Source organism: Solanum stenotomum, chromosome 7 (assembly GCF_019186545.1).
Source record: "Solanum stenotomum isolate F172 chromosome 7, ASM1918654v1, whole genome shotgun sequence".
Classification (NCBI taxonomy): Eukaryota; Viridiplantae; Streptophyta; class Magnoliopsida; order Solanales; family Solanaceae; genus Solanum; species Solanum stenotomum.
In genome coordinates, this window is record NC_064288.1 from 51,853,362 (window position 1) to 51,875,014 (window position 21,653).

The window sequence follows — 21,653 nt, forward strand, 5'->3', positions numbered from 1 at the left end:
ATATTGTTTCTACTTACTTTCTCATTTCTGTACTAGCTTGTTTGAGATAAAGGCGTATTTCTGTGGTTTTGTTTGTTTTATTTGCTTTTTCCCTGTTTAAACCTTGCTTCATGGAGTAATACTGCATCTAAGATGAGAGAAGACGTTGGCATGACAACTCGATCACATTGTGCATATGGAGGCAAATTTTTTCTTTGTTTTGTAGTTCTACGTATCGAGTATCAGTAGATCTAAAGTATAACTGTTGGGGATCGATAAACAGGTCCATTTGTAACTGTACGGTGTGGAGCAGATAACTAATGTACTAGCATTACCAAATAGTTCTTCTAATACTGATTCTCTAGTTACTTTCTCATTTGTACACTCACTTGTTTGGGATAAAGGCGTAGTTAATTGAAATTGAATGGTGTATACTGGTTCACATAATCAATTATACGCTAGAGTGAGGTGACAACTAAAATTTGGAGTATAATCCTTTTGTAGCTAGTGCATGATCATCAATGTGCTTCATTTAAGTAACAATGTGCTTAATCTTGTACCATCTTTGTCTAGCAAGACCAGCTGAATATTTAAAAATCATATAAAAATTTGATTGATTCCAATTGTGTCACATAAATTGAGATAACATATATTGAGCCCTCCCGTGCATAAATTGAGACAAATAAGGTAATATATATTGGGTTCGTGTTTGCACGGGTTTTGTATCTTCTTTATAAGAAAAAGAAAAAGGCAAACCCTAGCATTTGAGAAAGATGGCACAAAACAAGAAGAAGTCGTCTGTATCCTCCAATCGGCATAGAAATTTAGCAAAGATACAGAAGAAGAAATCCATTGTAAATACAAGAAAAACTAATCATTTCAACCAAATTATTATTCAACCAAAAGTGAGTTCTGATTTCTGGGTGCTGTTACTTACTTAGAATTGACTTCAATTGTTATTCCCAATAACTTATTGGATTGTTGTTACTTATTATTTCATATTGTATATTGTACTGTACTTTATTGTTTTAATGAATACAACGTTTGGATAGATTCTATACTTCTCTGTTATTAGTTATTACATAATGTCATGTCATGCATCAACAATAGAAAAATAGGGAGGGTACACAAAATGAGAAGAAATAAAATATTAAGCTAATAATGTGATTACACCAAATCAGTAGTTACACAATTGTTGGAACTACAATTGTTAAGTGGTATTCTTGCTTGAAAACTTGTTTTGAACTAACTCTAGTTGTTGTAGCTTTTTTTTTAGTACTTCTTCGTTTTGATATACTCCATGTATTCTACTTGTCCTATATAGGTCGTAGGAATTCACTTACCAGAGGAAGTATTGACGGACATCCTCAGCAGGTTACTTGTTTGGTCTCTTCTTAGGTTCAAATGTGTTTCAAAATTTTGGAACTCATTAATCAATGATACTTACTTTAGGATGAAACATTATATTCATTCCAGGAATGACCAAAATTCCCAAAAATTTCTTACTACCGAATCATTCTATAATGAGAATGATCTGTATAACTTCTCTACTTCTTTATCGATGGTTCAAGTGGTTGAGGATCAACTAAAGCTTGACTGGCCTTCGAGCTGCAAACCAAAGAATGTCATAATACATTGCTCTTGTGATGGATTGGTTCTTATTCTTGTTTCTTCTAGAGGACTCTATAAATCTTCTGAAAGACTCTATGAGGAACTTTTGTTGTGGAACCCGTCCACAAGAGAATCAATACTACTTTCCCATCTAGACTTTCGAGGGGCATATTATGTATGTGGAATGGGATATGACACAACTAGTAAAGACTATAAGATCCTTGCAATTAACTTGAATGCAGATGATAGTTCAATACTTCGATTGAACTTCTCTGTCTAAAAAGTGGTTCCTGGAGAAGAATTGGTTATCCTACCGGCGTTCAGTGTGTTATGGGTTTGAGGATTGTGGTATGGATTATTTGGCATTTGTACATGGAGCATTTCATTGGCTTGGTAAGTTACACTCAGAATATTATATTACCGTTTCATTTAATATTTCAAATGAGATGTATGAAGAGGTACTGTTATTGGAGCAAATGTATGATCTATGCTCGTGCTACCACTTCATGACCATGGTGTTTCAGTATTGAGAGGAATGCTTTGCTTTTATTCTTCATATCATTATTGGGCGGAGGACAAGGACTGCATTTTTAAGTTGTGGGTAATGAAAGACTATGGTGTCAGGGAATCTTGGACTAACTTTATTAAACTACGAGATACTAATCTTTTTCATTCAATCATACCAAAATATATGTTTGCAGATTGTGAAGTGTTACTACACTGCAAACGTCTCGGATGTATTTGATCTAAATTCACTACATCTAGAGGACCATTTCGCCGATTAAGCCCTCAATGTTCATGTGTTACCATAAGCAAGGAATTGTTTATGCAGAGAGCTTCATCTCACCTAAATCACTTACGATCATGTAATTCAACTTCTCTTTCTAATGAATTTGTTTGGAACCGAGGCGTAGTTGTAATGTCTTACTGTTAGAGTGACAAACTAGTGAGTATTTCTACCTTCAACTGCTAAATTTTGGTTGTGCTATCTTGTCATGCAGTGATATTGCCAAAATCATAACCAACTAATTGATATATAATCTTTGTTATATTGCATTTACATTATCATTAGCTGTACCAATATATTTTTGATTGTGACCAATGATGTTGCAACTAAATTAGCCATCTTGTCCCACCATTTGTATCAATTATGATTAGCAATTGAGTACATGTTCCAACTAGAAAGATTCTTGTTGAGGATTGCACCCTGCAGAAATCACAATAGAGAAATTAACCAACAATGACTATTGATCGAGTGGTAAGTATTCTTCTTTCCTAATCATAGACCTCGATCAGATTCAACTCCTAGATATAGATTTGTCTTTGTTAGAAAGTGTTTTACTAATATGGAACTTTTCGTGCAAATTCTGATTTAGTCGAGTTCCAATACGAATACCAGATCAGGTGGGAAACCATTTTAAAAAATTACAATAGAGAATGGGATTCACAACTTCAAAGAAAAAACTTACCTCACTTTTTCCCATCTTGTTTACCTTCCATCATAAGCAAATAAAAGCTGCTATAACATCATCAAAATCTTATTAATCCACTTGCTCACCTTACATGTAACCTTTCACCAAACATCACCTTCATTTTACTTTTTTCCCAATACCCCACTACCTTTATTCCATCCTTTTCTCTCTTTTTTTGTTTTGATGCCTTCAGTGTTTGGCTCAGTTTGCGCGCATCCACTAAATACATGTTACCTCCTACCATCACAAGTATTTTGGGTAACTCTGACTACCAAGGCCACAGATGAAAAAAAATTACCTAGTATTTTTTTTGTCTCCGGTAAGATTCACTACAACAAAAACAACTTTTAGTGGCAATAAATAGACACATTAATAAAGAGTGTTGAAGTCTTTACCGGCATTAGTTAAGTACCATTAGATTCAATGTCGCTAAAGCCTTTAGGGACATATACAAAGAGTGTTAATTGCCGCTAAAAATACATATTTAGCGGCAATTGATCTATTGTTGTTAATTAATTGCGGCTAAAGATAATTTTTTTATGTAGTGATTTAAACTTGAGAACCGTGCACTTCATTGATCAGTGATCACTAAGTCACGCCCTTATTATATAAGTAGTGTAATTTTCTTTTGCCACAACCAGAGCAATTTCAACTTAACCTTAAACCAAAAAGAAGAAATATGAAGCACAACTTAGTGTCAACCTTTCTCTTTTTGTTTCTCCACTGCATTGGCATTTTGGCTCAAGGTCCATCTCCATCTCCAACTCCACCACCAGCTCGAGCTACGGCTCCTGCTCCGGGACCACCTGGCCCAACTAACGTAACGAAAATCCTAGAAAAGGCAGGACAATGTTCGACGTTTATTCGTTTGTTACAAACAACTCAAGAGATCAGCCAAATAACATCATTACTCAACAACTCCAACAGCATCACTATCTTTGTACCACCAGATAATGCATTTTTGAGCATGAAAGCAGGTACTTTGAACTCTTTTAATGATCAACAGAAATCAGAACTGATCAAATTCCATGTTCTCCCTCAATACTTCTCACTTTCACAGTTTCAAACTGCTAGCAACCCGGTGCAAACACAAGCCGGTGGGACTAGTAACCGCGAATTCCCTATCAATATAACAACAAATGGAACTTCAGTGAATATAACAACTGGAATTGTCAATGCAAGTATCTCGAATACGATTTACATTGATAGTCAACTAGCTATTTATCAAGTGGACAAAGTACTTCTACCATTGCAATTCTTTGTCCCTCCAGCACCAACACCAGCTCCTTCACCACCTAAGCCTAAAAAGAATGATGATTCGTCGGATTCTGACTCTGTTTCCTCTGTTTCTTCTGGTGTAATCAACTCGCCTCGCGAACTTCTCTTCTTCTTGGCTGTGTTTTGTTTTGTATATGTTAGCTAATATGTTGAAGTTTTGCTATTGTTATGCATGAATTGTTGTTATTCCATTCAATTGTAATTTTTGTTTGGTTTGGTACGTAAGCAAAAATTATTATCCTAAAACATTAGTATATAATCTATTACCATTAATGCATGGACAAGTTTTGAGCTTATTTTCAAATGGTGAAAGTTAGCACCCATGATGTCAGGTCAAATTTACCCCTAAACTATATGAAAGGTGCATATTTTTTGTTCGTTTAAAAAGTATGACTCAACGAGAGGGACACGTGGCATTCACCATGTGTTAAGCTTCCAACATTGAAAACAAAGGCAAATCTAGTCCTCCATTTTAGGAATTACAAGGACACATTTGATCCCTAATAGTAAAGGATGACAAATTTGGACTCACGGGTAAATTTGACCATTTTCCCGCTTGCAAATAGTTCATGTATAAGATGGATATTAGGCGTTGTACGTATCTACCTGTGCAGTGTTATATTTAGGCATAATACATATATTGAACTCTAAACTTGGGCTTCAAATTTCAACTTTGACCTCCAACTTTCATAGTGCACAAATAGACACTTTAACTATCCAACCTTTTAATAAATAAACACGCGTGTTCTACCTGGCAAAACGCGTGATGTGCACGTATTTTACGCGAGTTAGGAGTAATTTTTGAGGCCCACAACAGTAAAAAAAATGTTGAAATGACAAATCTACCCTTAATCAATCCCTATTATATAATATCTTTATATTTCCAAATCAAAATCTCATTTCTCTTTCCCCCTCTTTCAAATCAAAACATTTTTCCTCTCTTTTAAAACGATTTGTGCTCATATTTAGTGCAAATGGCTTCTAATTTTTTTTGTCATTGTGGAAAAAGAGCTATAACCCTTCTATATTAATTAAAAGTAATTTTAATTTTTTTTTAGTTCTAAAATGGACGTGTAAAGTATTTAATTAGTTGGCAGCCATTGAGTGGCACACTAATACACGTGGGAGCGTTTGCATTTCACGCTCTTTGCCTCCAAAAATCGCGTGTTTATTTATTAATAAGTTGTATAGTTAAAGTGTGTGTTTGTGCACTATGAAAGTTGGAGGTCAAAGTTAAAATTTGAAGCCAAGTTTAGGGTCCAATATATGTATTATGCCTTATATTTATCATGCATTTGAATTGTAAAACACATACCTAATAACCAAAAAAGCAATTGTCTAATGGATTACAAGTTGTAATCTTACATTAATCTCATTAGTTGTACCAATAATTTGTTAATTGTGAGTTTGTGACTGTTGAAATTACATCTTAATTAGCCCTCCTGTCCCACCATAACCATAAGTAATGATTTAAGATTGCATTTGCATATTTTTCCCCATAGGATCCTTAGTATCTGACAAAAATGGCAGCCCGATACACGTAAGTATTTCATGTTCACATAGGATCCGAAGAAGAGTCACACCCAACCAAAGGGGGATAAGGTTGATTCCCATGACCTATAAGCTATGTTGCTAAGACTCACCAAAAATGTTCTCAAACTTGTGTTTTATCCTCCTAAAAATGTATTTGTTTTAATTAATTTTGACTTGATTCAGAATATGAGGATCAGATTAACTAATTTTGTGAGTTCAGGCATAGGAATCTCTAATTATTATTTTTTGAAATAAAAGCTAAAATATTTGCAAACTACATAACAAGTACTATAAGCCAAATTAACACTTATATTTAAAAAGTACTTGAAAAAGTTATGATAAAAGAAAGAATCATTTTTTATTACCCAAACAGTAACTAGGACATATAAATTTAAAAAATGAACTACTATGTTAGAAGGATCTGACACACATTCGAATTTTATACAATCCGAGCATCATAGCTTCTAATCACACCGGAATAACTTTACCGTTGCTCCGATGCTCTTGGCCCTCAAGATCTAACAAAAACTCACCTCCATTATTCCCAGCATTATAACAAACTTACCCAAATACTTTTTAAATATAAATTAAAACAAATGGATTACTATTTTTGAAGTCCGAACATCATAGCTTATAATCACACAGGAATAACTTTACCGTTGCTCCGACACTCCCGTCCCACAGAAACTCACCTCCATTATTCCCAGCTGTTTTTCCTCCCATCAGAAGCAAACTAGCAGCTGCTCTGAGCTTATCAAAACCTATGATGTTCCTTCTCACCTTAAATTATACTCTTTCACCTAACTTTACACTCAATTTTCTTCCATCAAAATTCCCCACAAACCTTTTTCTTTCATTGTTTTCAAAACAAGAAATCTATCCTCTCAACATATAAATAACACATTATACAACTCTTCCTCCACAACATCTAACAAATTGAACCAAAAAAAAGAAAAAAATAATGAAACACATTTTCTTGATCTTGTTCTTTTTTTTCTTGAAATGCATTGGCATTTTGGCACAAGCTCCAGCTCCAGCTCCAGGTCCACCACCTCCATTAAACGTGACAAAGATCCTCGAAAAAGCAGGCCAATGCTCAACGTTCATCCGTCTACTACAAAACACACAACAACTCAATGAAATCACCTCACAACTCAACAATTCCAACAATGGGATCACAATGTTTGTGCCAACAGATAATGCATTCTTAAACATGAAAGCAGGCACGTTGAACTCGTTTACAGATCAACAAAAAGCTGAACTTATCCAATTCCATATCCTTCCTACATACTATTCACTCACTCAATTCCAAACTGCTAGCAACCCTTTAAGAACACAAGCTGGAGGAACAACAGATAGAGAGTTTCCGATTAATATAACCACAATAGGAAGTTCAGTAAACATTACAACAGGAATTGTGAATGCAAGTATTTCAAATACAATATATACTGATAACCATTTGGCTATATATCAAGTAGACAATGTCCTTCTTCCTTTACAATTCTTTGTTCCTCCAGCACCAGCACCAGCACCAACACCTATAACGCGGAAAAAGAAAGCAGGATCCTCTGATTCTTCATCAAAACAAGATGCTTCCTCTGCTACTTCTCTGTTTCAAGGAATGTACAAAGGGGGGATTTTCCTTTTCTTGTTCTCTACTGCATTTTTTTCGAGTTTATAAATATGATCATGTTAGTATTTGTGTGCATGTATGCTTGTGATTCTTTACCTATATTTCATTGGAAATGAATTTTGAGTGTTATATTTTTTTTTTCAAGAATTGATCTTGGTTATAGTTTGGTATTTGTATTCAAGAGGTATATAACAAAAAAGTTATAGTGGATTATATTTTATCGAGTCTGAATAAAGATCAAAGATCTTGAGCGACCAAATCCTATAAGGGCAAACCATAAGGATATGTTGGATCTATAAGGAAAGTGTATGTTTGTTGTGGAGTTAGGGGCACTAAAAGTTTATATGAATTTCTTTCGTTGGAAAATTAACGTTATATACTTTTTATATATACATGTTAGATAGTAGATATTAAATTTTCTTGACTTCTTTATACATTTAATTTTTTTTTAATTGGAAATTCTTTTAGTAATACCAATGGTGAGTCAAAAAGTGATAATTTAAGGGAAGAGAAAATTCAACATCAATTCCACTTGTAGTTGTCCACTCTATTTTTTGTGAAAAATAGACATATTATGTATATTTCTTATCATGTTTGTAGAATCTTTTATTAGTTTTATGAAAAATAGACATATTATGTAATTCTTATCATGTTTGTAGAATCTTTATTGTTTTATTGTGCAACCTCCACCAAAGAATATTAAAGGAACCACAGTCCACATATATATAGGCCCCCTTGTTTTCCTACTTTATAGTTCCGTCGTTCCGTCTCAATTAATGTGACACTTTTATTTTTTGAGAGTCAAACTGTTTACGTTTGATCGGAAATTTGTGTGTAGAATCTTCAATTATTTTAAAATGAAATTTATATATTTGTAATCTACGTAAAAAGTATTATAAATCACAATAATTGACAATTCAAAATAATTAAAAAGTATATGAAAATTTTACGGTCAAAGATAGACTTGTTTGAATCTCAAAATCGAAAAAGTACCACATAAATTGAAACGGATGAAGTATTATTTTTATTTATGCCCTTTTCTCATTCCGTTTGTTTTTATACAAAATAAATAAATAAATTATCTGACTTCCTTCCCATGTGAGATATTTTGTCAAGTACATATAATAAAAATTATATGAGTTTTAATGGAACAATATAAACATTGAGAATTTCTATAACCTAACTTCAACTTGTTTGAAATTTAGACTTGATAATAGTTATTTAAAATAACTATAGCCTAGCTTCACATCTAAAACCCCTAACTGTGGTTCCAAAATTATTCACAAGTATGTTTGGATGGGCTAAAGCTCATCTTATTCACAAATATCGAGCAAGCATCACTTTGGTACAAATTGTTCACTAGTTTGAATGAGCAAAACTTGTACGTATTGTTCAATTATTCATATAACTTATGAATTATTATTAATATAAAGTACATAAATCGCATATATTTTAGAGCTAATTACATCTTATTCCGAATTTTTTCTCAATTCATTCTGGATTTTTCATTGTTCTCGGATACATTTCTTGGCTGTCCGATACATTGCAAATGATATTTTACTTAATGGAATGTATTCGAGAGGGGATTTTTGTATTTTTTTAAAAATAATAGAGAATTTTAGAAATTATGATATCTTAAGTTGTGTATTTATGTAATTTTTTTCTTATCATGATAATAAAAATCATAATTATAAATCATAAATTATAAGTTCATTCAAACAATCAGCTTCGTAAAAATAATTGAATGGTGAAAGTAAAATAGAGATATCTAAAGAAGAAGATACCGTTGCTTTTATCAACGACATCATTGTTGCTTTTATCTCTCTTTGTTTTTGGATGATTTGATATTTTAAGACATACAATTGAGGGGAACAAAAAGAAGATATCGTTTGGATATGAATTTTTTTTTAAATAAAATAAAATATTACTCCTATTTGATTATGTATTGAAATAATTTTTTATTAGCTTGATAAGATAAGTTTTCAAATTTGTAAAATAGTTGCCATTCATATAATTCTATTTTTTTCTTAAAAGTGAAATACATGTTTTCTTTTGAAATATTACTTAATTAATTTCTAAGCCACTAATGAGAAGAACTTGGAAGCTTGGAGATGAAAGTTCTGTTGTCGAAAATAGAGAGTACATAGATATTATTCTATCTTAGAAGAGGTATAAAAGTTATTTTCAATATATTTTTACTTAAAGAGAAAAATAGAAATAAAAAAATCAAATCAAAATACTATGAAAAACATAAGAATCATTAATAAAAAAGGAACCATAACTATAATGAAATAATATAATAACTAAATATATAAAATTATAGGATTAATACTTCAGCTAACAACAAAAATCTCATTTTATGTAACGACTGATTTAGTGTGATTGTATCGTTACCTTATTTTATTTCTTTACTTATTATTTAATAATCGTACTTTATCATTTATCTTACCTTTTATAATAACTTTATCTCATACTATACCCTCTCTTTTTTTCCTCCAAATTTGTCCTTTAAATTGCTAACATGTGACATTATACAACAACAGAAATTAAAACGATATAATTCAGTTAAACATTGTATATTCATTAAAACAATACATTACAACTATTCCAACAAAGTGTTAAAAAAAGCGAGACAATATTTTATTACCTTACTAACCTTCGACCCTAATTCAAAGACCAAAATTAAACCCAATCTCTTAAAAAGGGACACAATTGAAAGTTTGTTAATTTTGTTTGCAAACTCCCAAAAGGCTAAAATCCCAAATTAGACATAAACATAAACCTTAATCCAACTAAATCTCAAACTCTCAGAAATAAGAAGTAAAAAAAAAACTGAAAAGCAAAAAGGAATTGCAGCAGAAGGAGAAGAAGAAGAAGAAGAAGAAGAAGAAGAAATAGGTGGAAAAAAAAGTCAATATCACCCTTCCCAAAACACTTGATCTAGAAGCAATTGACACCCAAGAAGATTCATAAATCAATTGTTTAAATGATCTCATAAACCCCAAATGTTGAATTCTTGATAGGAACAGAGAAAAAAGTTTTTTTATTTTTTTTTTGATTTGGTGAAGAATGATGAATTCTGGGATTAGTAATAATTCGATGTCGTCTTCATCGGTACCGGGGAACAACAACAGTAACAACGCACAATCACCTGGTTTGAAGACGTATTTCAAAACCCCAGAAGGAAGATACAAGCTTCAGTATGAGAAGACTCACCCTGCTGGGCTTCTTCATTATGCTCATGGAAAGACTGTAACTCAGGTATTATAAAGATTAGCTCGTAAGATTTCGTGGGTTCTTGTCTTTTTCATTCTTAATTGTGTTTATTGGTGTTAATTTCAACTTTAGTGGTTTGTAAGATGTTCAAAATTGGATTTTTGAGCTGAGTTTTAGAAGGGGTTTGGCTAATATGGGTTAATTTCAAATATTTAGAATGAGTTCGAGGATTAGGGTAGAAGGTTAGTTAGTAGTTGTTCCCTTTTCCCAGAGTTAACTATTTGTCGTTTCTTTTTCCTTATTTTTAGATTTTTACCACTACTTGTTGTTTTGCCTTGATATCTTCATTATGTTCATGGAGAGATTGTAAAACAGGTATAACGATTAGCTCTTAAGCTTTGATGAGTTGCTTGTCTTTTTCATTCTTAATTGTGTTTATTGATGTTAATTTCAACTTTAGCGGTTTGTAAGATGTTCAAAATTGGATTTTTGAGCTGAGTTTTCGAAGGGGTTTGGCTGATATGGGTTAATTTCAAACATTTAGTGTGAGCTCATCTGCCTTACATTTTTACCCAATCTGGGAAGCGGCAACATCCGTTGATGAATGGTTATACAATGGTAGTCCTTATGAATCAATTGTTCAACACTTCTTACTTGGCATAGGCATAGCTTGTTACATGAGTCGTGAGTGGGAGCTTAGTTATGCGACCTTGAGGCTGCAGTTGATTTACTTAGCACGTGTATTGTATTTGTGGATGTAGCATGTTAGAGGTGGAGAAGCGGATCAATGGAGGTTCGCGCCATTACACCACCCATTCCCCAAAAGAGAAAAAAGATGGAAAAAAAGTTGCTTTAGGTTTACTAGGCACCTATATTTGTGCCTGTAGCGGGTTATCCAGTGGATCAGTCGAGGCTAATACCCTGGCATAGCCCTTTAGAAAATGGGTTAATTTCAATTTCAAGATATGTTTTTTGGGGGGTTTATTGATGTTAATTTCAACTTTAACGGTTTGTAAGATGCTCAAAATTGGATTTTAGAGCCAAGTCTTAGAAGGGGTTTAGCTAATATGGGTTAATATCAGACAGTTACTGTGAGTTCATCTGCCCTACCAAGGCTGGGGTAGGTTTACTTGGCACCTGTATTGTATTTGTGGATGTAACATGTTAGGGTGGAGTAGTGGATCAATGGAGGTTCGTGCACCTACACCATCCTTTTCCTAAAATCCAGAAAAAAGAGGTCACTTTAAGTTTACTTGGAACCTGTATTTGTGGATGTAGCAGGTTACCTAGAGGATCAGTCAAGTCTCATTCCCGAACATAGCCTTTTCATATATAAGGAAGGTTAATTTTCAGTTCAAGGTAGTTTTTGTGGGGTATTGTTGTTTTCATTCTGCCAAAATTTCAAGATTTTTGCCACTTAGTTGTGCTGGGAACTTCTGAGCAATTAATTTTTACAGTTAATTGGTTTAATTCTTTTGTGTCTTTTCACCCCAAATTGAGAATTCATTATCTGACTTTTCGGCCCAAATCTAGAATCCATTGGTCTTTTTATTCCAAACTTAGAGTCCATTGTTGAGATAATACTAAAATAATTTTGATTTTCAGGTCACCCTTGCTCATCTCAAGGATAAACCGGCGCATGCGCAGCCCCAATCATCATCAAGTTTTGGAGTGAGCAGTGGTGTTAGGTCAGCTGCAGCAAGGTTCTTAGGTGGAAATGGTAGTAAAACACTTAGTTTTGTTGGAGGAAATGGTGGAGGTAAGTCTGTTGGTGGTCTGAGTGGTAGGGTTGGATCATTCGGGGTGTCAAGTTCAAGTAATTCTGTTGGTAATTCAAATTTTGATGGCAAAGGAACCTATTTAGTGTTCAATGTTGGTGATGCAATTTTTATCAGTGATTTGAATTCTCGAGATAAGGTAAAGCTCATCAACATATTTCTCTCTCTGAGATGGTAGATTTGATGATATGGATTATGATAGATTTACTGTCCAATATAGGACCCTATAAAGTCTATACATTTCAGCAATTCAAACCCCGTTTGCCATGCATTTGATCCAGATGCAAAGGAAGGACATGACTTGCTCATTGGGTTAAATTCTGGAGATGGTAAATTTCGTTACATCAGTCTATGTGACATATGATTTACCGCTTCCAGTAGGTTCCTTTTTTCAATCTGTCTGTTTTGACACTTGCAGTTTATTCAGTATCTTTACGGCAACAACTACAAGATGTTGGGAAGAAGCTTATTGGGGCACAGCATTACAACAAGGATGGAGTTGTCAACAACAGGCAAGGCTCTCAAATAAAATCGTCATTGTTATTATCTTAAATGCTTTCTTGTTGTTATCTTGTCTTTGGGGAATAATGTTTATACACCTAGGCTTCCTTGACATCTTTTGTAGTTGACTTTGAAATAGATGAATATTTAGTCAGGCATGCGTCATATATGCTTTTTGAGGGTCAGTATACCTTGTTAGCTCCCTAAATTTTCCCTTGTAGTAGATAGCTTTCAATTTTGATAAAGGTGGAATCTTATGTTCTTTTTAACTAATCTTGCTGACTCTATATAAAAAGAAGCCTCATTTGCTGATTGGCATAATACCGTCATTGAATTAAGTGCCACTGACCTGGTTATTTCCCATTTTATGGGGGTCAGAAATTACATATTTAATTGGTAATCATAGTTGTATCATCCAGAAAATATGCTGCTTTTGCAGTACATTTATTAAATGGCATTTATGATTACGAAATGTTCTCTACGGCACTCCATCTCATGTTTCAAAATAACATTTTAAGAAAACAATCAATAATCTTAAACGAAAATCCCATTAGCTTATTAATGTATGTCTTGTTAATTATCGGTCTATCTCTTCTGGACTATCTAAATACTTTGACACCTCCCATGTTCAGACTTGCCCCTCCCCGGAGTTGAGGGAGGACAAGTAGATTAGTGTATGAAGTATGAGGATGAAAACAAAAATATGATTTGAGTTTTTTCAGGACCCTCACAAGGAATCAAGAAGTTGACGTTGAAAAGAAAGGTTTATTTTTGAACAAAAAAGTCTCTATATAAGCAAGGGCATTAAGGAGATGCAAAGATACCCCAAAACAGTGGAGGAGAAAAAAAGAAGAGGGTTAAGATATTTGTTACCTTTCTCAAAAAAAAAAAAAAGAGAAAAAAGAAGAGGGGTAAGATCTTGAAGGCACCATCTTTTAGACAGAGGAAATCTGGAACAAACAAAAATCTTTAGCTCCTTTCATCTCTTCTTTAAAAGAGAAAGCTAAAACTAGATAACCCTTCGAGGTGGCCCAGTGGTTTGGGCTTGGGACTTCCATGTTGGAGGTCTCAAGTTCNCAGGGTGGCCCAGTGGTTTGGGCTTGGGACTTCCATGTTGGAGGTCTCACCCTTGCCAGCGAAAGCAAGGGGTTTGCCTTCTGGGTCGAGCTCGTCGCACCGGGCTTGCCTAGTGCGGGTTACCTCCCCTATGTGGTTTGCGAGCTATTGCATAGGAGCGGGGGTTTTACCCTGTGCGCACCCAAAGGGTATCGGCTGCGGGTTTCCCTTGTCATAAAAAAAAGAAGTTAAAACTAGATAAGAAATTGTTAAATATTTTATAGTTCTGTACGAGTAGTTCAAAAATGTTGTTAGTTCATGCTGGTTAGCTGGGGACGACTTATAGTGATAATTTGGTGACATTGGAAAGACTGCTATATTATATAAATACTTGTATTCCACACATGTCCTTTGTTGTGTGTCCTCCGTCAAGGGGTTTTTAAGAATATGTTTTATCTTCTTGACACAGTAGACTCCACCACTTAAATCCTCTACCAGGAACATGACTTTGGTCAATCTCACTTAGCCCCTTTGATGACTCAAACCCCCAACCTTATGATTAGAGGAGGAGACTCTTTACCACTAGGCTACCCCTCCCTATTCAGAAGATCTATAATTCATTTTAAGTGTTTATTGTGTTCATCACTTGTTGAATATTTCAAATTCAATTTCATGCAATATCTGGCCATGCTAGTATTTTAAGTGTGATTGTTACACAAAAAACAAAGAGGTGGTTTTGATAACCTGAAAAAAAAAAGAGTGATTTATTTGCCAATTTAACAATTTCCTTTGCATTCAACACCAGTCGTTGTACTAGTATCGCGTGGGTGCCTAACAGTGATGGGGCTTTTGTTGTTGCTCATGCGGATGGAAATTTTTATGTCTACGATAAGGTAAATATTGAATCTAAATGGTGTATTACTAATATCCAATTCTCATGTTTCCAACTTCAGTTAGACCAATGTGCACCTTTTGTTGTTTCTCAGAGCAAAGACGGTTCTGCTGATCCTTCATTTCCAATCATCAAGGATCAAACTCAATTTTCTGTTTCCCATGCACGCTATAGTAAGGTACTCATGCTTATGGATGTAGTACTTTTCTGCAGATTTAATATTTCGCCAGAGATATGTATACTGAGAAATAAGGCAACAATAGTCTCTTGTTTTCTCCAATCATTTGCCAATTTTGTTTATCTTTTGAGATCAGTCACACCTAATTCTCAAAGTATTTGGTGGTCGGCTGTATGGATCTGTGCATCAATTTCATGGTGTTTAGGTTCATTTAATTTCAATACTAAATAATTTGACTCGTAAAGCATATTGGAGGTTCTCTGAACCTTACACTTAACCCTATACCAATATACAAGTCTTTTACCTGAACAAAAGAATAAGAAGACTCATGATAGACGTTGGACATTTTTTAAAAAAAAAATTGGTAACTTGACAGACGGTAGACTTGATGCAAGTATAAAGCAATAATGAAGCCTTAAATCTCAACTAGTTGCTATCGCCTACATGTACTATTTATTTCCATTTCATCATTTTTAGCTAAATAAGCATTGATTTGGATAGGTTGTAGGTAATACTAAGATAACTTCCATTCATAAATTTTACATCACCTTGTTCCTCTTTCATCACCTTAGATCATCATATTGCCCCACCTATGCTGGTGTCTATGATGTTCAATATAGGATATGATTACCCTTCGGGGTGGCCCAGTGGTTTGGCCTTGGGACTTCCATGTTGGAGGTCTCAAGCTCGAAATCCCTTGCCAGCAAAAGCAAGGGGTTTGCCTTCTGGGTTGAGTTTGTCGCACCGGGCTTGCCTAATACGGGTTACCTCTCCTATGTGGTTTGCGAGCTATTGCATAGGAACGGGGGTTTCACCCTGTGCGCACCCAAAAGGTAGCGGCTGCGGGTTTCCCTTTCATCAAAAAAAATATATATATAGGATATGACTAAACCATTTCAGGTGATCTCTCATTTTACCCTTTATTGTATGTTCCTTGCACCCTGTCAGTCCGATATGATCATTTCTTACTCTGTATAAAAAAGTATCTTGTGCAATCAGATAAAATCTGTATTTACATTATATATCTAATGGATGTCATGTTTTACTCTCTTTTTTTGATAAGTATATACTTTACTAATACTTTATTGCTTTTCTTTATGTTCTTTTCAAATCATTTAAATTAGAATAATTATCAGAAAACACACACATGTTCCTTCTGTTTGATTAATATGATGGGAGAAGGGCATATATTTCTTTAATTATTACTTCTTGATATGTGGGGGTGTACTTCTAATAAGTGTAGTTATATGTTGTACATTAGTTCTTTTATCATTAGAGAAATGAAGCATGGTTCAAATCAACCATGTTCTGCAATTGTAAATGTTGTCGGTGTGCTTAAAAATACGCTCTTTGAGGTATTGTCTATGTTGAAGGTCAGATGGGTGAACGGGAGAATTGAGATGCAATTTGCCCTTATGCGGCTCTTTTTCCACATGATTTAAACAAACTTTGTTGTTTGCTCCTTTGGAAGTTACCTTTCTCTGTTAGTTGTGTTAATTTGAGAGGGTCATGTTGTATGCGTACAACGGTATTAGACTGGATCATGGTATGCTGTTCAAAATTTACCAACAAAGTTGAAAATGTAGACATGGAAAATCCAGAAGAGAGTCAAAGTTAAGGTAAAGCTGATGTATCTATTTGTTCAAACAGTGGATTCTTCTGCATAAGAGTAATGGATGTACTCGTTCTGCAATTGCATTTTTCGCAGTAAGCTGTTGCAGTGCAAAATGCTTCATAGTTTTCATGTTTCTTTGATATGTCATTGGAGCAAAACGATTCAGCATATATTCCTGTGAAATTATAGATTTAGATAGTGGAGGAAACAAGGTAAGTTATTGCACTTGATTGTATAGTTTTTAGCTTAACTGGTTGAAGTTTGATTTGGCCAAGTTTAAAATCCCCTTTTAGGACTTCAAAGCAGTGCGTGAAGCCAGCGAATTTGGCATTGGTCCTGATATTTTTATGATGAACCCATTATTAAAAGCCTCATTCTCAAGGCATAGGCACAATGCTAGTGACTAGACCTTTCTAACTCCTCACTAATAGTTTCATTAATCTTTCGAGCCTATTCTAAGCAAAGACATTCTTTTATTTGATGGGGTTTAGATTTGTATCTCACGTACTTCAAAATGGACAATTATCCATTTTTCTTAAATTGATTCTCTTATGGAGCCTCTTCTTCTTTTTTGATCCAAATCTATTATTTTCGACTGTGACATCTGTCTTTTTTCCTCTCTTCCTCCTTTGGCCCTGTATTACTACTTCTATATGCTAAGTGGCACATTGAGACAATATATGGATTGTTGCCATCTGGGAAGAATAAAACAAGAATAAGTGAAACACACAGGTATAAACATATTAAGGTAGCCCAATTTTTCAAGCATTAGCGTTCGGTTAAATTGCCATTATCTTGTCAAATCACCACCAACAAATCGGTTCTGCAAAATTCTCTCTCTGGAAACCAGAAAACTTAGTCCTTGTCAGCCATTGCTGTGGTGTTTCAAAGGTGCAGCAATTCTCCTATTCACCACCTTATTTCAAGGATATAGTGGAGAACTAACCAGATGGAGTTTATTCCTTCCACAAACTATTTTATTGTCTAATTTTCCTGATATACCTTTTTCCTCCAATCACTGTATCTAGGCACTTATCTTTCTTGGTAATAGAAGCCCCACCTCCTCTCCCTTGTATACTTTTTGTGGCTGGCTATTTTTAGACAAATAATTTTCAACAAGTTGTGATTATTTGAAATAATATAATCCTTGTTTTTAAATATCGTCTTATATGTTAATCTGACATGTTTTTCCATTTAGCAAAAAACAAAATGTGGTATCCTGTTTCATCTTTTTATAAACAAAAAATGAACCTTTTCGCCATATATGCTACAAGCTGATTCTGTTCATTTTTTACAGTTCTTTCTGTATTTTCCTTGTGCAGAATCCTATAGCTAGATGGCATATTTGTCAAGGTTCAATCAATAGCATTGCTATCTCAAATGATGGGGCATATATTGCAACTGTAGGGAGAGATGGTATTTTCTTCATCTGATGACTACTTTTGGATCGTTTTCTTTTGTCCTTTTGATTGTTAATAATGGCTAATTAAATGCAGGTTATCTGAGAGTGTTTGACTATAAAAATGAACAGCTTATATGCGGTGGGAAAAGCTACTATGGTGCTCTATTGTGTTGTGCATGGAGGTGAGTGTGTGGTGTTTGGTGTTTTAGGTACAAGATATGTCTGTGTCTTGAATTTGCTTTTGCCTTCAAATTTGAACTTAGGACCCCCNAAAGAAAATAAAAACTCCTTGTTGTCTTACTGAGAGTGAATAAACTGACAGTATGGATGGGAAGTACATTTTAACTGGTGGAGAAGATGACCTAGTTCAAGTTTGGAGCATGGAAGAAAGGAAAGTAGTTGCATGGGGTGAGGGACACAATTCTTGGGTGAGTCTGTAGCTGATAAATAAGAATGACATATCTTTTCTTCTCTGTGGAATTCAAGTCTGCCTTACTGTCTTGACTCTTGTCTGATAGGTAAGCGGAGTGGCATTTGATTCATATTGGTCAGCACCAAATTCAGATGCCACGGATGAAAATGTTGTCTACCGATTTGGTTCTGTTGGTCAGGTATTGTTTATATGAAGCATAAGGCTGCATGAATCACTACTAAAACTAGATTCATGTCTCAAGATGAACATCTCATCTGAGTTAAATTTAATTTTGTATCTTGCTAACTTGCTCAATGAAGGAACAGAAATCAAAATCAAAATTGATCTTCTTGTTTCCCTCTTAAGTCTGAACTGAACAGAACTTTACCTATCCCTCTGATCAGGCTTTTGTATCTATTATATTTCATTTTCTGGTCCTTAGTGGGAATTTTTGCATGTTCAAGATTGTCAGTCCTTTTACCCTTAGATTACTCCTGTTCAGATGTACCAAGTGATTATGTTTTTTGTTTGTGATGAAGTCTAAACATTCTGCATCCAATGCATTTCATTTGTGATAGGTTGTTTTTCTGCGACTTGCTTCCTCAAATCTCTCCATCTATATTCATAGCTATCGCTATATTTTTAGTCACTTTTGAATTGATGTTAGGGGATTTCTGATAAAACTCATATCTGAGGACTGAATTTTGTACCAAGCCGAATAATTTAATTCCCTGAATTGAGGTACTGAAAATTTAAGTTAGTCCGTCTAAAATATGAGTATGAAATTTAATCCTCTCCTTGAATAGATGGTAATGGAACTGGTTGATTTTTAAATGTCTTAACATATCTTTTTTCAATCTTGTGTGCATCTTAAAGAATATTCTGTGAATATCTTTTTGTAATTGTAATTTGTTATTGTGAAAAGGTCCAAACTTACCCTGTACTATCTGAAATTGCTCAATTTTTCCTTCCGTTACACTTTTGGTCCATTCATACCCTTGTCGTTAACAAATCGTGTCATATTTCCCTTGCCATTAAAAATGCTCCAGCGTGAAATGGGTGGACTCGCATATCCAAATTCTTGAAGAAAAAAAGGTTCAAATTTGCCATTTAATTTTTGGCTATGGTCTAAAATTACTCAGAGTTTGGAGCTCCGCAAAAATGAGATATCCTCTCAACAGCGTAGTAATGTTAGACCGAAAGTTTCACTAAGTATATTTATAAAAAATATATTTTAAAATCTGTTTTCACTCATGTCATGAAATTGGTATTTCGTAGCTGGTAGTGTATTTGCGCTGAGCTTCACAGCGAGTCTGCTAAGCTGATGAATTTCTCTTCTTTAGTATGCTTATCCGATACTTCTGTTATGGGCGAACATAAGGTCTGCTTGATTTGCATCACTCTGTTTCGGTGGTTAAGATGAAGCAAACTGAAAATGTAGTTCCAAATTATTTTTAATGTAGGTGAGAAACAGTCGAGAGTGATGATGGTGTTTTGAGTCGTACCTTTCATAGTTTCATGTGCATAGAATTTGCGAAGTCACTTATAATTTATTGATAAGATACTATTGTTAATAGCTCTACGGTCAGTTGCAGGGTTTACCTACCTTGTATCTCCTTGCTTGACTGTCTACAAACTTGACATGTCTTTGCAGGACACACAATTACTTCTATGGGATCTGGAAATGGATGAGATTGTAGTACCAATGCGCCGTCCTCTTGGTGGATCTCCAACTTTCAGCACCGGGAGTCAGTCATCACATTGGGATAATGCTTGCCCCGTGGGTACTTTGCAACCTGCTCCAAGTATGCGAGATATTCCAAAAATATCACCCCTGGTTACTCACCGTGTTCATACTGAACCGCTCTCTGGTTTAACATTCACTCATGAATCAGTGCTTACTGTCTGCCGGGAAGGGCACATTAAGATCTGGATGAGACCAGGCTTTAGTGAAAACCAATCAAGCAACTCAGATTCTTTATTGAGTACTAGTCTGAAGGAGAAGACATCGTTATCAGGGAAGACTCTTTCTTCTAGTTACAACCAATGACATAACAATTATACAACGGGTTGCAAAGTAGAGGATGCAGTAAGTGGGGGTCCTTTTCGTACATACTACCATTCACTGCTCTTCAATTAGTTTGCTCATTTCTAATAAGCACATGATATGAGGTTGCGTGTGAGATTAACTGACCAATTGTATAGCGAACAATGAAGATGCTGCTGGGAGCAAGACAAGGTTGGAAGAACAGTGTGTACCTAGCGTGTAAGTATGAAATGCTTAACAAGAATATTTAAGCTGATGGGCTGAAATAATCGACATTGCCTTTGAGATTCGTAATTTCTAGTTCCCATCCTCCTAGAACTCTCCCAGCCCCTCCTTTTTCCCCCTTTTGTTCTTTTCTTTCCTTTTTTCTTCCTCTGTAGGCAATTTTTCATAGAAACTGCTGGTTGACATTTTTGCATTGGATTACCTCATGTTTTGCCCTGTCCAATATTTTGGCCGTGGCGTATGAGGCTGATAAAGCTTATTGAAGGCATTTTTTTCATGAAATTTTTCCTATGCAAGTTGTCCAGAAAGATGACTCAGTGATTATTCGTTTGCTGAACCAGAAGTTTAGTCCAGTGAAACTTGAATTGAGACTCGTATGAGGTTTTGAAATGTACCCTTTGACGGGAAAAAACATCGTGAATTCAATGAGATATCTTTGTTGTATTGTTTTAGCGGGCCATGTGATGATTCAAACTAGTAGTAGGCGTGGGAGCTGCATGGAGTGGTAGCAAACTTAGGTGGTAATGCAAGTGCATAGTGAGCTTAGGAGCCCCTCAGGCATAGCTTTTGTACAAGCAAGCAAAGAGCAACAGGACCCACAACTTTACCTCTATGTCGTAATATCTAACAAGTAGAGTTTTATTTCAATCATATAGAACACTTACACATAAAAAAGGACCAAAGAAACTACCTATGTCGTAATAGTCTTATTTCGATCATATAGAATACTTACACAAAAAGGGCAGAAGAAACTAGTCCATAACAAGTAGACCCTCTACCACTCTGGCCCAATAGGGAATTGGGGTCTAGCCATAGCAGCAACAT

General features: G+C 34.8%; 3 protein-coding genes and 1 pseudogene across 3 annotated transcripts; all 4 read left to right on the forward strand.

The window, feature by feature from the left end:
* Positions 1-752: 752 nt before the first annotated feature.
* LOC125870016 (F-box/kelch-repeat protein At3g23880-like) lies at positions 753-2,460 on the forward strand (annotated as a pseudogene).
* A 1,269-nt stretch (positions 2,461-3,729) lies between these two features.
* LOC125870958 (fasciclin-like arabinogalactan protein 12) lies at positions 3,730-4,511 on the forward strand. The gene has a single exon (XM_049551514.1). The coding sequence runs from the start codon at positions 3,742-3,744 to the stop codon at positions 4,483-4,485; it is 744 nt and encodes a 247-aa protein (XP_049407471.1). The 5' UTR covers positions 3,730-3,741; the 3' UTR covers positions 4,486-4,511.
* Positions 4,512-6,797: 2,286 nt separating this feature from the next.
* LOC125870897 (fasciclin-like arabinogalactan protein 12) lies at positions 6,798-7,638 on the forward strand. Its single transcript, XM_049551446.1, has one exon. The coding sequence runs from the start codon at positions 6,835-6,837 to the stop codon at positions 7,552-7,554; it is 720 nt and encodes a 239-aa protein (XP_049407403.1). The 5' UTR covers positions 6,798-6,834; the 3' UTR covers positions 7,555-7,638.
* A 2,712-nt stretch (positions 7,639-10,350) lies between these two features.
* LOC125870885 (uncharacterized) lies at positions 10,351-21,124 on the forward strand. Its single transcript, XM_049551433.1, has 11 exons — positions 10,351-10,767; positions 12,328-12,639; positions 12,721-12,829; positions 12,919-13,012; positions 14,863-14,950; positions 15,044-15,127; positions 18,065-18,158; positions 18,239-18,326; positions 18,467-18,572; positions 18,663-18,755; positions 20,211-21,124. Exons 1-11 carry the CDS (start codon positions 10,576-10,578, stop codon positions 20,604-20,606), a joined length of 1,656 nt encoding a protein of 551 aa, XP_049407390.1. The 5' UTR covers positions 10,351-10,575; the 3' UTR covers positions 20,607-21,124.
* The last annotated feature ends 529 nt before the right edge of the window (positions 21,125-21,653 follow it).

Excerpts from the sequence above, each read along its gene's own strand:
- LOC125870958 (XM_049551514.1), top strand. The coding sequence starts at position 3,742 with ATGAAGCACAACTTAGTGTCAACCTTTCTCTTTTTGTTTCTCCACTGC.
- LOC125870897 (XM_049551446.1), top strand. The coding sequence starts at position 6,835 with ATGAAACACATTTTCTTGATCTTGTTCTTTTTTTTCTTGAAATGCATT.
- LOC125870885 (XM_049551433.1), top strand. The coding sequence starts at position 10,576 with ATGATGAATTCTGGGATTAGTAATAATTCGATGTCGTCTTCATCGGTA. Across the intron at positions 18,159-18,238 it reads TGCAACTGTAGGGAGAGATG|GTTATCTGAGAGTGTTTGAC; the intron begins GTATTTTCTTCA and ends AATTAAATGCAG. Across the intron at positions 18,573-18,662 it reads GTGAGGGACACAATTCTTGG|GTAAGCGGAGTGGCATTTGA; the intron begins GTGAGTCTGTAG and ends CTTGTCTGATAG.